Here is a 14087-nt window from a genome sequence, read left to right on the forward strand (position 1 = left end):
CCATTGCTCTTCCCTTATCCATCAACACTGTAATCCCATTGTAGAAGGCCACCAAATTTGTCAGGCATGATTTGCCCTTACTGAAGCCATGTTGGCTGTCACCAATCACCTTGTTTTTCTCCATGTGCCCTAGTGTAGTTTCCAGGAGGATCTGCTCCATGATCTTGCCAGGCACAGAGGTGAGACTGACTGGCCTGTAGTTACCCAGGTCTTCCTTTTTTCCCTTTTTAAAAATGGGGGTTATGTTTCCCCTTTTCCAGCTAGTGGGAACTTTCCCGGACTGCCACAACTTCTCAAATATGATGGATAGTGGCTTAGCCACTTCATCTGCCAGTTCCCTCAGGACCCGCAGATGCATCTCATCAGGCCCCATGGATTTGTGCACCTTCAGGTTCCTTAGGTGGTCTTGAACCTGATCTTCTACAGTGGGCAGTTCTTCATTCTCCCAGTCCCTGCTTTTGCCCTCTGGAATTAAGTGTTGTGGCTGGAGCACTTGCCAGTGAAGACTGAGGCAAAAAAAGTCATTGAGTACCTCAGGCTTCTCCATGTCCCGGGTAACCAGGTCTCCTGTTTCCTTCTGGAGAGGGCCGACATTTTCCCTAGTTGTCTTTTATCACAGACGTACCTATAGAAGCTTTTCTTGTTGCCCTTGATGTCCCTGGCCAGATTTAATTCTCTCAGGGCTTTAGCTTTCCTAATCTGATCTCTGGCTGCTCAGACAGTTTCTCTGTATTCCTCCTAGGCAACCTGTCCTTGCCTCTATCTTCTGTAGGCTTCCTTTTTGTGTTTGATTTTTGTCCAGGAGCTCCTTGTTCATCCATGCAGGTCTCCTGGCATTTTTGCCTGACTTCCTCTTTGTCGGGATGCGTTGCTCCTGAGCTTGGGGGAGGTGATCCTTGAATATTAACCAGCTTTCTTGGGCCTCTCTTCCCTCCAGGGCTTTATCCCATGGTACTCTTCCAAGCAGATCCCTGAAGCAGCCCAAGTCTGCTCCCCTGAAGTTCAGTGTTGCGAGCTGGCAGTGCGCCCTTCTTGCTGCCCTAAGGATCTTGAACTCTCTACCATTTCATGGTCACTGCAGCCAAGGCTGCCCTTGAGCTTCACATTCCCCACCAGCCCCTCCTTGTTGGTTTAAAATAGTTATTATGCTGACGGCTCAAAGTGTTGCAATAAAATATGTCCCTGATCTTTCTCCTACAAATATAGAGAGAATGCTAGTCTGCGTGCGTGCATATGCGTGTGCACACACAAACATGCAATATGGAGATGAAGAGGTAGTTTAAGAAACTGTAATCTTTTTTCTTGCCTTGGAGACAGTAATCCTCCAAGAGAAATTCTGTGATATGGTTGGATTGTTTAACAGTTGTGCTTTTACTGGTGATTGAAACTTGCAAAAAACCCACCCCCAGTCATCTTAACAGAAACGGAAGTGTCACCTCTTCCATGCACGTGTGCTATCATTTAAGGGATATATGAAACCTACTTCTCGCAGTCACTTCATCTCAGTGTTGGTTTATAAGTAAGGAAATACAGGACAACCAGATCATGCCTTTCCTTGACAAAACCACAGGGACTTGGGAATTCCCGGAACTTCTTTTAAGAAAACAATGTTCATTTTATAAAATAGTGCAGATGCAAAAGGATCTGACCGAGAACCATTTTCTTAACAGTAGTGCCCAGTCAGTCTGTGAGGCTGACTTTGCATTAATGTTTGGGCTGGTTAAATATCTAAAGTATGACGCTTCCTTTTTTTTTTTCTCCATTGTGTTAAAATCACTGATGAGTCTTAGCTGTCTATATTAGCTGCTGTGTAGTTACCACAATGTTTAGCTTGCTGTTCCCTTACTTGTTTCAGTTAAAATGTCTTGTATTACACATATTCAAGAGTTAAGCGTTTTGCGAAATACAGTTTCCTAAAGTGTATGATTGATATGTAAACTTAAAAGCAAAGTTCTTCCTGCATTATTAAGTTTTCCTTCCAGCAGAGGCAACTGCAACTATGTAGCCTTTCCAGACTCAACTGATGGGAAGATGGGTTTGCATAATATACTTTACTTTTTTGAAAACAACAATGACTTGGCATTTAGAGCTGTCATAGTAAAATAAGAGAGTTTTTTCTTTTCTTGGACAGAGGTTTTGAAAATTCAGGCTTTATGCAAGTTGCGTGTTAAATGATTAATTTTTTAACTCAGTAGAATGGAAATGTTTGGGGGTTCATTTTTTTTATTTTTTTTAAGGTTGGGATAATTCTCCATTATTCCACTCTTGCGACAGTACTGTGGCTGGGGGTGACATCTCGTAATATTTACAAGCAAGTAACCAAAAAAGCAAAAAGATGTCAAGATCCTGATGAGCCACCTCCTCCACCCAGACCAATGCTGAGGTGAGCCTATTGTTTGTTTGTGCAACTCATTATTTCCCAGGTTGCTATGCTTATATTCTGACCAGAAAAATTTACCTGGTCACTGCTGGTTTTTTGCAAGTGCCTTTCGTAGAAGATTTTCTTCCCAGGTCTGTAAAGTTCTTTCCAGATTTTTCTGTTCCTCAGCATTATGTTAAGGAGGATGAGGTGAAGGACGATTGGTCTTAGCATTTTACTGTTGCAGTGCTGTGTTCCTGATTTGTAAATTAAGAAATTGGTAGTGTTTCAGCATCGCCCCTGGTGCTTTGATTAGGACTTGAGATAGCAACACTTCCCATTAAGTTATCATAGAAGAAAGAATTTGGAGAACTGTGTTATCACACAAAAAACACTGCAGTTTAAGTAAATAAAGTTAAATATGTTTTCCAAAGATTGCTTGCAAATAATTTGAAAAATAGGTATCACTCATTATGAAAGGAAAATAGTGTTCTTTGTGAAGCATTCCTCCTGGAATTTTTATTTCTTAAATCACTGAAATGGGACAAACTAATTATCTGTGAAATTCACTCTATGTGAAATATTTTTAATAGAAAACATTAACATTGTTCGTGTAGCTTACTGAGCCTCTGAATATTAATTAAAAACTGCTATGCTGAAATTCTCCACAAGGTGGCAGAAGTTGATTAACTTTGATTAGTTATAGGCCAATATTTAGAAAGCTTGATTTTTAAGTACAGAGACTGCAGAAAATCAGAAATGCTTTTCTGAATATCATCAACTAAAATTTGCAGTATTACATACAAGCATATAGAAATATTTAATTGGTAAGGTAGAAGGTTAATATTTATACCACTTAAGGGCTGTCTCTGCTTTCCTTAGCTTTCGTTATTTTTCTTTTAAGAATAAGTAAATCTGTTGTATTCACTGTAGTATATCATACCCATCACCACCTGTGTGCCTTCCAGCAGGGTACTGAATAGCCCTTTTAACTTCTATTGTGATTTTTTTCTTTTTTTTTTCTTTTTTTTCTTTTTTTTTTTTTTTCTTTATTCCTTTACATTTGTCATGAAGTTCTTGCTTTGGAAAATGTTACAGTAAAACTACGAGCCTCATAGGCTTAGCTCTGCATAGATATAAACATGTACATACCATTTCAAATCTGGACACCTCATTTGTGACAATGGCAGTAACTCTGGAGACAAGTATCAGAACAGAGGAAACATGCTTCATATTTTTCAGATTTTCTCGGTATCCGACTTCTTGCAGATCAGGGATTTCCTCAGTCAGATAGATGTGTGATGTTTTTGCATGGAACAGCCATAGAAGGACTTTTTTTTTTTTTTTTTTTTAATTCACTTTTCTTTTAAACTTATGTTCAAAACAGAACTACCCATAGTGGCATAGGGCAAAGAGTTTTACAGAAGAGTTTCTTGCTTGTTTGGAACAAGTGATCTACTGTTATCAGGCTCCCTGTTTCTTGAATTTAGAGAGACAAAACAATTCATTCTCTGTTTGCCTCCATGCTGTTTATATTCCTCCTCCATATGCCTTTTCAGAATTAAAAAGGGCCTTTTGCAGCAGAAAAAAAAGCCCTGATAAATGTATGTAGGTACTCATTTTTCTCCTTATTTGCCATATGTAAATTATTCTGCTTTGTGTTCTTTGGGTTTAAAGAAGTCCACCTTGCAGATGATAGGTAGACATGACATTTACGCTGATCTTCAGTTCCTGTAGGTATTTTCTGGAGGTGGACTTCATACCTGTTAAGCTTACTTCCCCTCCACCGTAGATAAGCTTTATTCTTTATTTTAGGAAAGTCAGTGCATGTGAGAGAATTTTGTTGGTAATGATGATATTCATTTAGTGTGTTAATGGGACCTTGTCACAAATCATGAACAAGGTGGAAAAAGACTTTGAAATGGATCTGGTGTTCTTCAGAAGGCCGCTATAGACATTAGAGGGGAGGTTTGCTGTGGCTCACAGTAGCCATATTGAGAAGATAATGCAACACTTGGCACTGGTTGGAATTTCTTAACTGTGAAAAACTTTATGCCAAGTATATTGCATTGCCATGCTAGGCAAGAGAGTGTAAAAATAACTGAGGTCCTCAGCTGCCAATCACAACAAGGAAATGGAGTTCATCATGCAGAAATGGTATTTTGTTCAGCAGACTCCAAACAAGACAATTTTTTTTTTTTTAACATAACTGCTTTACAAAGAACCTTGCTGAATACCTTAATAATGGGATACTTCATGTAAACCATGAAATAAAATAAAAATACAAATATTTGTATCTTGTAATTTTATTTAAAATAAATACAAATATTTGTATTTCTATAATACAACTACTGAGTGAATGTTCTACTTAAAACCACAACATTTCACTGTTTAAATTTTTTTCTGTTACTACTGTAACATCTCTTGTGTACCTATGTCATTAGATTTGTTTTTCTCTTTATGATCGAACTTACAGAAAAGTTTTAGCTCGTACAGCATTCTGCGCCAAAATCTTAATATTACTGCATCTCCTTCAGCATGCTTTGTATATGTTTTTTAGTTACTGTTCTGTTCATACAGCTCCTTGTTGCATGATAGTTTTGGTTTGTAATTTTGATTCTTAGGAATCACTGAAGACTTAGACACAGCGACACAGAAGTGCTTGCTTTTTTTGTGTGTGTTGGTACTTGATATCTTGGTATGGTTCAAGGCCAGTTGTTAACATGTTGCTTCAATACAGCAAAGTGAACTATGGCTGCAAACAATGCATATTGCTTCACTCTGCCACCAGTAACAATTTGCCTTGTGTAGAACCAGCTTCACCCATCTGTTCATGTTTGAGTAGTGGTGCATCTTTGAGGCAGCGATTTAGTAATTTGTAGTGAAAAATAAATAGAGTAAAATCTGCCACAAAGATCTGTTTCATCTGGCCAGTTCCTGATTGCTGCATAAATGTACAGAATAAGCCAATGACCAAATTTGATCTTTGTAGAATTCAGCAACTAAGTAATATATTTAGTGTACCTAGACTTCCAAGAAAGAATTTATTTTAGACTGTTGTTTTGTGTCTCAAGTGAGACAGCAGTACCTTCTGGTAAATAATCTGAAATGCAGTGAAAGGTCCAGGACCATCAGAATAGGTGTCTCCTGTTGACAAAAACTACCCATCTGTATGTCACAGTAGTAGTTTTCACTGTGTGTTCTGATCTGAATTTGGACTGGACTAGCATCAGATGCAGGACAGAGTGCCATTAATTGGAACGCTTGTCAGTAATTATTGATCTGCCACTAATGAATTCAATGTAAATTCATAGAATTTGGAATGAAAAGTTAGATATTCCAACAACATATCCCTTGTCCTTGTGAAGGCGTGCAGTTTTCATTAACACCACCACAGGGAAGCAGGAGGTATATACTATGAGGTTACAGAGTCCATTAAAAATTAATAAATAAAAACACCACCAACACCAGCCCCCAAACCCCTCCACACAAAAAGCCCCCATGTAAAAAGAGTTCTCATGGCTGATCTTCTGAACACAGTGTCCATAATATTAGGCAAGCTCATCTCTGGAACAAGAAACATACCACTTACTATTTTCCTTCTAAGTTTCCCTATTCTTTTCCAGCAGTTTACAACTTTTTGACTGCCAGCTTTTGCTTCTTCTGTCTAACTGTGTATACCTTCATTCAGTGCCTGCGAGGGAGGTGAGCTACCGTGAGAGAGAGGTGGTTTACAACAGGGGAGGGGGAAATGGTAGCGAGGAAGACTTAGAAAAAATTGATATTGCCAAAGCCCAAACCTGATTCACCCTATTTATTTTCTTAAAGAACTTGAATAAGTCCTGGAAAGTTTGCATTTCCTTCATGGTGACTGAATAAAATCCATTGCCATTAAGCAACCACTGATACACTGGCTTTACTTTTTAGGTTCTACCTTATTGGTGGAGGGATTCCTATCATAGTTTGTGGAATAACAGCAGCGGCAAACATCCGAAATTATGGCAGCAGACCTAATGCTCCTTAGTAAGTACCACATAACTGAGAGCTTTGTCATAAGGTTTCATGGATTTGCTTTTCTACGTACTCTTTGCAATTAATTCTTATTTTTCCAGAAAATGTAACACAGCCGAGATCATTTGGAAGTATCATTATGAACTGATAAAGCATAAGTGACTTGTGAGATGTTAATTTTGATTCTTTGGTTTGTTTTTTTTTTTCCAGTTGCTGGATGACTTGGGAACCTAGCTTAGGAGCATTTTATGGACCGGCTAGCTTTATAATTTTCATAAACTGTATGTATTTTCTCAGCATATTCATACAACTAAAACGTCACCCTGAACGTAAATACGAACTTAAGGAACCTGTTGAGGAACAGCAGCGTCTGGCCACCAATGAACACGGGGAACTGGCTCATCAAGATTCATTGTCGGTGTCACTGGTTTCCACATCTGCTTTGGAGAATGAGCACAGTTTTCAAGCGCAGCTGCTGGGAGTGGGCCTTACTTTGCTTTTGTATGTTGCTCTGTGGATCTTTGGAGCTCTATCAGTTTCCCTGTATTATCCCATGGACCTGATCTTCAGCTGTTTTTTTGGGGCAACATGTTTAAGCCTCAGTGCCTTTCTTATGGTGCACCATTGCGTTAACAGGGAAGATGTCAGGCATGCTTGGATAACAACTTGCTGCCCTGGAAGGAGTACATATTCAGTGCAAGTAAATGTTCAGCCCTCCAGTTCCAGTGGAACCAATGGAGAGACCCCCAAGTGCACCAACAGTAGCGCGGAATCTTCATGCACAAATAAAAGCGCATCAAGCCTAAAAAATTCTTCTCAAGGTTGTAAACTAACTAATTTACAAGCTGCAGCAGCTCAGTGCCACCCTACCTCTCTGCCATTGAACACAGGTCCTCAGCTTGATAACAGTCTCACTGAACATTCGGTGGATAATGATATCAAAATGCATGTAGCTCCCTTAGAGGTACAGTTTCGGACAAACGGACACCCAAGTCGGCATCATAAGAACAGAAGCAAGGGACATCGTGCTAGCAGGCTTGCAGTATTGAGGGAATATGCATATGATGTTCCCACAAGTGTGGAAGGAAGTGTGCAAAATGGCTTGCCTAAAAGTCGACAAAGCAACAGCGAAGGGCATTCAAGGAGCCGAAGAGCCTATTTGGCATATAGAGAACGTCAGTATAACCAATCCCAACAAGATAGCAGTGATGCTTGCAGTACGCTTCCAAAAAGTAGCAGAAATACTGAAAAAACAGTAGCTACCAACAACAAAAAAGATATTCTAAGGAAACCAATAGCAGTTGAACTTGAAAACCAGCAAAAATCTTACGGCTTAAATTTAGCCATTCAGAATGGACCGCTTAAAAGCAGCGGACAGGATGGACCCTTGCTCACTGCAGACAGTACTGGTAATATTAGAACTGGGTTATGGAAACACGAAACTACTGTGTAGCATTATAATTCATTGCTGGATGAATCCATATGAACTGTGATTACACATTCCTTAAAGCTATTAACACTTTTAAAGACTGTTTACAAACTCTAGGTACTTTATGCAGGGAGGGAACAAAGATAATCTGCCAAGATTGTATGCCTTAATATCTTTGCTGTTCTTACAAAGATGAACTCTTCCTATTTTGTGAAAATTTTTTTGAAGCATCAGTCTTGAGAAATGCAGAACATAACTCTGTACCTTTTTTTTTTTTAACAGTAACCCTGCAGATGTGTCCACAACACATTTCAAATTTGTATTTAAATGTATAATAAATAGTATTTTCCCCAGCAGCCCAATGTTGCACTTATTTGTTTGGTTTTTTAAAGATTACTGCACTGAATGTCATCTTGATTTTACTACTTCGGTATCTGAAGCTTGTGAGTTTCAGTTACTAAAGAAAATATTTGGTGTCCGAAATAGACAATGCAAATAGCTCAATTAATTGCATAAGGCCTAGAATTTCTTTGAAATAAAGCAGCTACATTTTAATGAGATTTTTAGTATACAGGCAACTTGTTTACTCCAAGATCATTGTCTTGTACTTGCTGCATAAGTTATATTTTTAGATGTCTGTGGCTTATTTTAATGCACTTGCACAGAGTTTTAGTTTACTTGGTAATGTTTTTTGATAATATTCTATTTTGCCCTCAGCATTACCTGACTGGGGTGGTGTTTTAATTTTTTTTTAATCATTTGTAATTGAGAAGGTTATGAATGTTCACAGACAATTCGTGCCAATTTGCAAAGGTCATCAGTACATACCAGTGAAAACTCATTCAGCTGTAACAGCGTGGAATAATAATAGCGCAGGTGGTAATGGGATAATCTGTTAAAGAGTATGATCAGTATGCAAAATGGGGGTCTTCAGGTTCAATGTCACTGTACAAGCTGACTCTTGAGAGAGCATTTTGAGTTGTAAGTTCACTTTTACTTACCCGTATGTGACAATTTGCAGAATAATCTTCTCCAATACTATACAGCATCTGTGTTTTTAAAAAAAAAAAGTTTCAGTAGCAGAACTATGTTAATAAGGTTATCAATAGTTACAGATAAATTAATTTAAATTTAATTGCAATGTAATTACAAAAATTAGTGTCAAGATCAAAATGTATGTATGTAAAATGAAATATTATAGAATAGATTATTTGTCATTTATGAGTATAGTTTTTATGCTTAAACTGCTGACACCTCAATGTAAACAAGGTCATATTTTGGGCTGTGTCACGGCTGCTGTTGTGACAAATTTGAGGTTGTAGTTGCAGAGTAATGCTTGGGGTTTTACCAGTTTCCAGTACTGATACCTGTTTTGCGAAAACCACGTGTATTAAATAGCAAAAAATGCTTCTGTATAATCTAGTACTGATATCACAACTTAACTTTTAAGCAACAAATGGAATTAGATTGTACATACTTGGCTACTTGGTTACCTAATTCAGACTTGTCACTCGGGTATTTTATTTAAGTGTATCAGTTGAATACAGGTACAAGTCTAACATTCTCAGTACTCAAATGTGTTAATTTATAATGTGAGGACTCATTCAGGTATGTTTAATTATTGCTTGCAATGTTTACTGCACCTTCTATGAATCAGTTTGATAGTCTGAAATAATCTTGGATGCATTGTACAAGCCTCTCCAGTAGGACAGTGTTGTTAGAATTTGGGTTCTATTTTTGCTGCTTGTTGTGAGTAGTTGGTATTTAAGAACTTTTAAAGCAACATTTTGACAAGTGCATGACTCAGTTGTGATTGCTGTTCTATTTTATTGGCTTCGAGAGGTAGCTTTTAGCTTGTAACTGACCTTACAACTACCCTATGGATAGGCGCTCAAAAAAAAAAAAAGGAATTCATAGGTATTACTAAAGGAAAGAATTTAAACTAAATGTCCAAATGTGTAAAATATTTACATTTTAAGCTATTTGACAAGGTATTTAAGCATCTTGGACAACTCACTGCTTTGCGATTGCAGGAAAAAAAAGCTGTATGTGGGCTGTTACTTGGTGTAGGGGGGGTTCCTTTTGGTGGCAGAAATATATTTGGGACCATCAAAACTGGTGACTTGATCTTATTCCATTCCAAATGCTGCAGGTCTGTCTCTTGATTTAGTAATGGATTGAATGAAAACTGAATTGCAGAGAGTAAGAGTAAGGTCGTGTGCTAAGAGAAGCACTCATCTCTCTGAGCTGAATTTGTGTATTACACAACTAGCAAAAATATAATCATTGGGGTTCCTTCATACATAGTTTGTAGCCCCAAACCCAGATACTTTTAGATTAAATATAATCAGGAATATACGCTGTGATGTGTTTTCTAATAGTAACAAATATATGTACTAATGCAAATAATTTAAGCCTACTTTGCTTTAAAATTATAGATCTAGAAAAATATAATCCATGTATAATATGGAGAAATGTCAAAACAGTCCATAGAATATTTCTTATTATCTCAACAAGCTATGATAGAGACTTGGGATAGGATCAGTTATCCTTCAGAATCTGCTTGCCCTTTGCTTTTAGCACTTGGCATCTTTTGCACGGGTTTGGAATTGAACATAAGTTTAGTCTTTCTTGAAGCCGATCTTCAAAATGCCTTTAAAATTAATTCTGTATGTAATACTTCTGCATAGATTGATAGCTTGCCTTTAGTTTTGATGAGATTAAAAAAATAAACTCTTTGCTAAGTACCTAATAAATCATGAATAGCCTTGGTACATATAGGGGTTGTTAATATAAAAATATTTCTTAAATCATCACACTAATAAACATGCTTACTTCACTTGCAGCTGTGTACATAGCTACATTTGCTTTTAATCTAACAAGTGCTTTTGCTCAGATGATGACAAATTAAGACATTATTCTCAGATACAGTCTTGACAAATACTGAAGAATGCACTTATCTCCTGTGTTTCTCATGAAGAATCTTAAAGAATGTAGGTAACTAAAAGGTGGAAGGCAGGTTATTAGACTCTGAAAAAGTGAAGTTACTGAGTGTAGTATCCTGTAAGGAAGGTGGAAACAGAAAATCTTCAAGCTTTTTCATATGTTCTTTCCTAATAGTGGAAAGCAAGCTTATTTTCAGCGCTCTAATTAAACTTTGCATGAAAAAACACCTAAATCGCTCCAATGGAAAAAAGCACTGCACAAAAAAATCATTGTTGCCTATTTGTGGAACAGTGAGAAAGTAGCTGCAATCATTAATCAGATATATAAAGGAGAGTAGATAACACAAAGTGGGGTGAGTTTGTGTTATCTACCAAAAAAACCCAGGAGAGACTAGAAACAGCAGTAGTTAGTGCTGGTTGTCACTGTGATAAAAGTCAGTATATTTGTCCATTCGTAATAGTGACAAAAGCAGACTTTGAAAAGCAAGTGTCAGGTTTGGAGGAGGAAGACTATAAGCACACCTTGGTTTATGGCTAAAAAAGTTTTGGTGGTGATACCAAGGATAGGGATTGAGGTGGGAAAAAAGTTAAGAGTGTTGGTAAGAAAAAGGAGTTGATCGAGAAGAGGCATGATAAGTCACTAAGAGTTTTGCAGCCAGATCAACAATTCTCAAGTTGAGAGCTAAACCAGGCATTTATAATGGAACAGATGCGGAAAGTAACTCCAGCAACTGTGGCGCCCTTGTGGTGTATAATACAAGTGATACCAGCATATATAGGGTAGCAGAAGGGCATCGTGTCAGAGCGCCGTTAATTGTAATCTCAGGGAATGCATTAAAAAAATGTAGAAAAAAAAGTCACTTTTGATTAGATGGACACCTTTGAAGAAAGTGTCTTTCATAACCAAAAAGATAAGTTCTCAAAAGGAACTTTCCTTCTTTCAATGAACATCTGCATACAAAATTCACACATGCAAACAATCATTGTTTGTATGTATGATAAAGACCTAAAGGTGCAAGTGTTTTCCTGTTTACTGAATGAGGAGCTCCCTATATTACTATTTGCTCCTAGGTAACGTGTTATCAGAACACCTTAAATGTTAATTATTTTACATTTCTATAGGTTAAGAAATACTTCAGGTGTTGGGAGGAAGAAACAATTACTTTTCATTAAGTTCTTTCATTTTTACTTTATTCCATTTTGACCAGTTCTGTGTTAACACTGTGCTGCTTGCTGAAGCTGTTTGTCTTATATATTGTATTGCTGCTTTTTCACATCCCTGAGCAAACTGAAGGATCAGTTTTATTTGGTTTTTTGGTTGGGTTTTTTGGGTCACAGTTTCTAGATCTTACAGAGATTAATAGCACAGACATCTGTGAGAAATACTATTGTCCTTATTGTTCAAGATTAATATATAAAACGTGAAGAAAGCTTCTAATTTAAAGACCCTATGAATTTTTAATCCCCACTTTCAAAAACAGGGGGACCTGTTGTTTTGTGGGAGTTCGGTTTTAGTTTAAATTAGGTTGGTATACCTTCTCTGGTTGCAAGATTGGTTGAATATGGACATTTGGGGAGATGGAGGAGGAGATGAAGTGGTGGTAGCTATGTATACGGATGTAAAATTTGTTTTATGTGGAAGACTTCACTTCTGAAAACTATTAGGTTAGTAAGATCATAAGTATGACAAACTTTTGCCTCTGTAATACTAGCCCACCAACACCATGTCGCATCTGAAACTCGCCTTCATGCAAGCAGGTAGAAAACAGCAGTCCTTGGGTACAGAGGTGAGGAAAGCAGCCGTGTGTCTGGTATTCACTAACCTGGCCACTTCTTAAAGCCCTTGCAGAACTGGTGCTGCTGACCAGGCTTCTCTGCTGCCTGCAGTTGTGGCTCACCAATGTATAGTCATCATAGACCAAATCTTGAGTCAAGTGGAGGATGGCTCTACGCAGTCGAAAGCCAGCAGCTACAAGGTAAGTGCAGAGATGGGGCTTGCCGTCTTTCTCAAAGTGTGCTTCACAGCCAGCTGAGTGTGACTTCAGTTGAAAAAAAACAACCTGCAATCGCTGCAGCAATCTGAAATGGGGATGGAAGTCCTTGAAAATTAATCAAAATTAAATCCCAGAATATACAATTTAAGTATACAAATGAAGTGCTTAGCTGAACATAGCATTTTCTCTGGTCAGCATTTACTCAGTATGATAGTGCTTATAAATCTTATATTCTTCGAGCTCTGTAGTGAAATAGATGAGGCAAGACTTAAGATATTAGTGAGAAAATCTTGAGGGGAACTTTTTAGTTGAAAAATTGAATTTTTAGATGAAGATTCTTGAAATTTTACGCTTGGTCCTTAAGTGCTGAGTATAGTAAAAGTTTCATACTCCTCTTCCAGTGGGACATCGCTGAAAAGCCTCAAATCCAATAGTTACCTTGCATGAATGAAAGAGAATACTAAATGTTAACATAAATAGATTAATTTTTAAGTGTCTAGAGATTCTTTCAGAGAACATACTTTTCATAAAATGAGTAAAGACATAGAAGACAAAAACATTTCTGCAAAAGAAAATCCTAAGTGTAAATTTAAGTTTTCACTTGGAGGAGGAGGAGGTGGTGGTGGCGGCCTAAAGGGCCTGCTCTGTAGAATCACTATCTAATTCTTGATATGATGACATGTCTCTAATACGTTCCTGACATTTTCACTTCATCCACTTGAAGTTCTGTTTGCTGACTGTGATTATTCATTTCTCTCAACATCAAATGTTCCTCCTGCACCCTTTTCCCTAATCTCTTATCAGCTACAAATTAATACGTTAGATTTGTCTGCTGCAGTCCCCAACACCCTTCTACACTGTTAAGCTTTAGAGCAGCTTCCTGAATTGTTTGCAGCAATTTCCCTTTAAATCACAAATGGGTAAGTTCTTATCAGACAGAGTCCAAATCTGAGCAGCAGAAGGATGCAGTATGCAAAGACTTAATTTCATTTGGTAGCTGATGATGTTTCTATTGGATGCAACTGGTGAAATGGAAACGTGTAGGAAGGACAGGTTTCCTCCTAGGGGAGGAAGCATCCCTGGTAATATCCAGAGCTGCTAAGCAAGATATTTAAAATTAGAATAAATACTCAGGTGTAGTGGGCATCTAATCATTAACAGGCTTATCTCTAAAGATGATAGACATGCAACTTCCACAGGCTCTCACAGGAGCTGTGATACATGAACTTGTCGATTCTGTTGACACAGAACACTTAAGCAGATCAGACCACAGCTTAATCTTCAGCTCTGATGGGCTGAAGATGTACTACTATTACAAGTTTTCAAGTAAAACTGTACTTGAGTTTAAT

The 14087-nt window shown here is 37.7% G+C and overlaps 1 protein-coding gene across 2 annotated transcripts in view; it reads left to right on the plus strand.

Annotated features, from left to right (window-relative positions):
- ADGRA3 (adhesion G protein-coupled receptor A3) overlaps positions 1–8155 on the plus strand; it is a 63658-nt gene extending 55503 nt beyond the window's left edge. For both annotated transcript variants that reach the window (XM_052780345.1, XM_052780346.1), the window contains 3 exons: positions 2238–2383; positions 6287–6382; positions 6581–8155. In XM_052780345.1, the coding sequence (XP_052636305.1) occupies positions 2238–2383; positions 6287–6382; positions 6581–7823 (1485 nt within the window). In that variant the 3' untranslated portion in view covers positions 7824–8155. The remainder of the gene's footprint in view (positions 1–2237; positions 2384–6286; positions 6383–6580) is intronic.
- Positions 8156–14087: the final 5932 nt, after the last annotated feature.

This window comes from Harpia harpyja, chromosome 2 (assembly GCF_026419915.1).
Source record: "Harpia harpyja isolate bHarHar1 chromosome 2, bHarHar1 primary haplotype, whole genome shotgun sequence".
Classification (NCBI taxonomy): Eukaryota; Metazoa; Chordata; class Aves; order Accipitriformes; family Accipitridae; genus Harpia; species Harpia harpyja.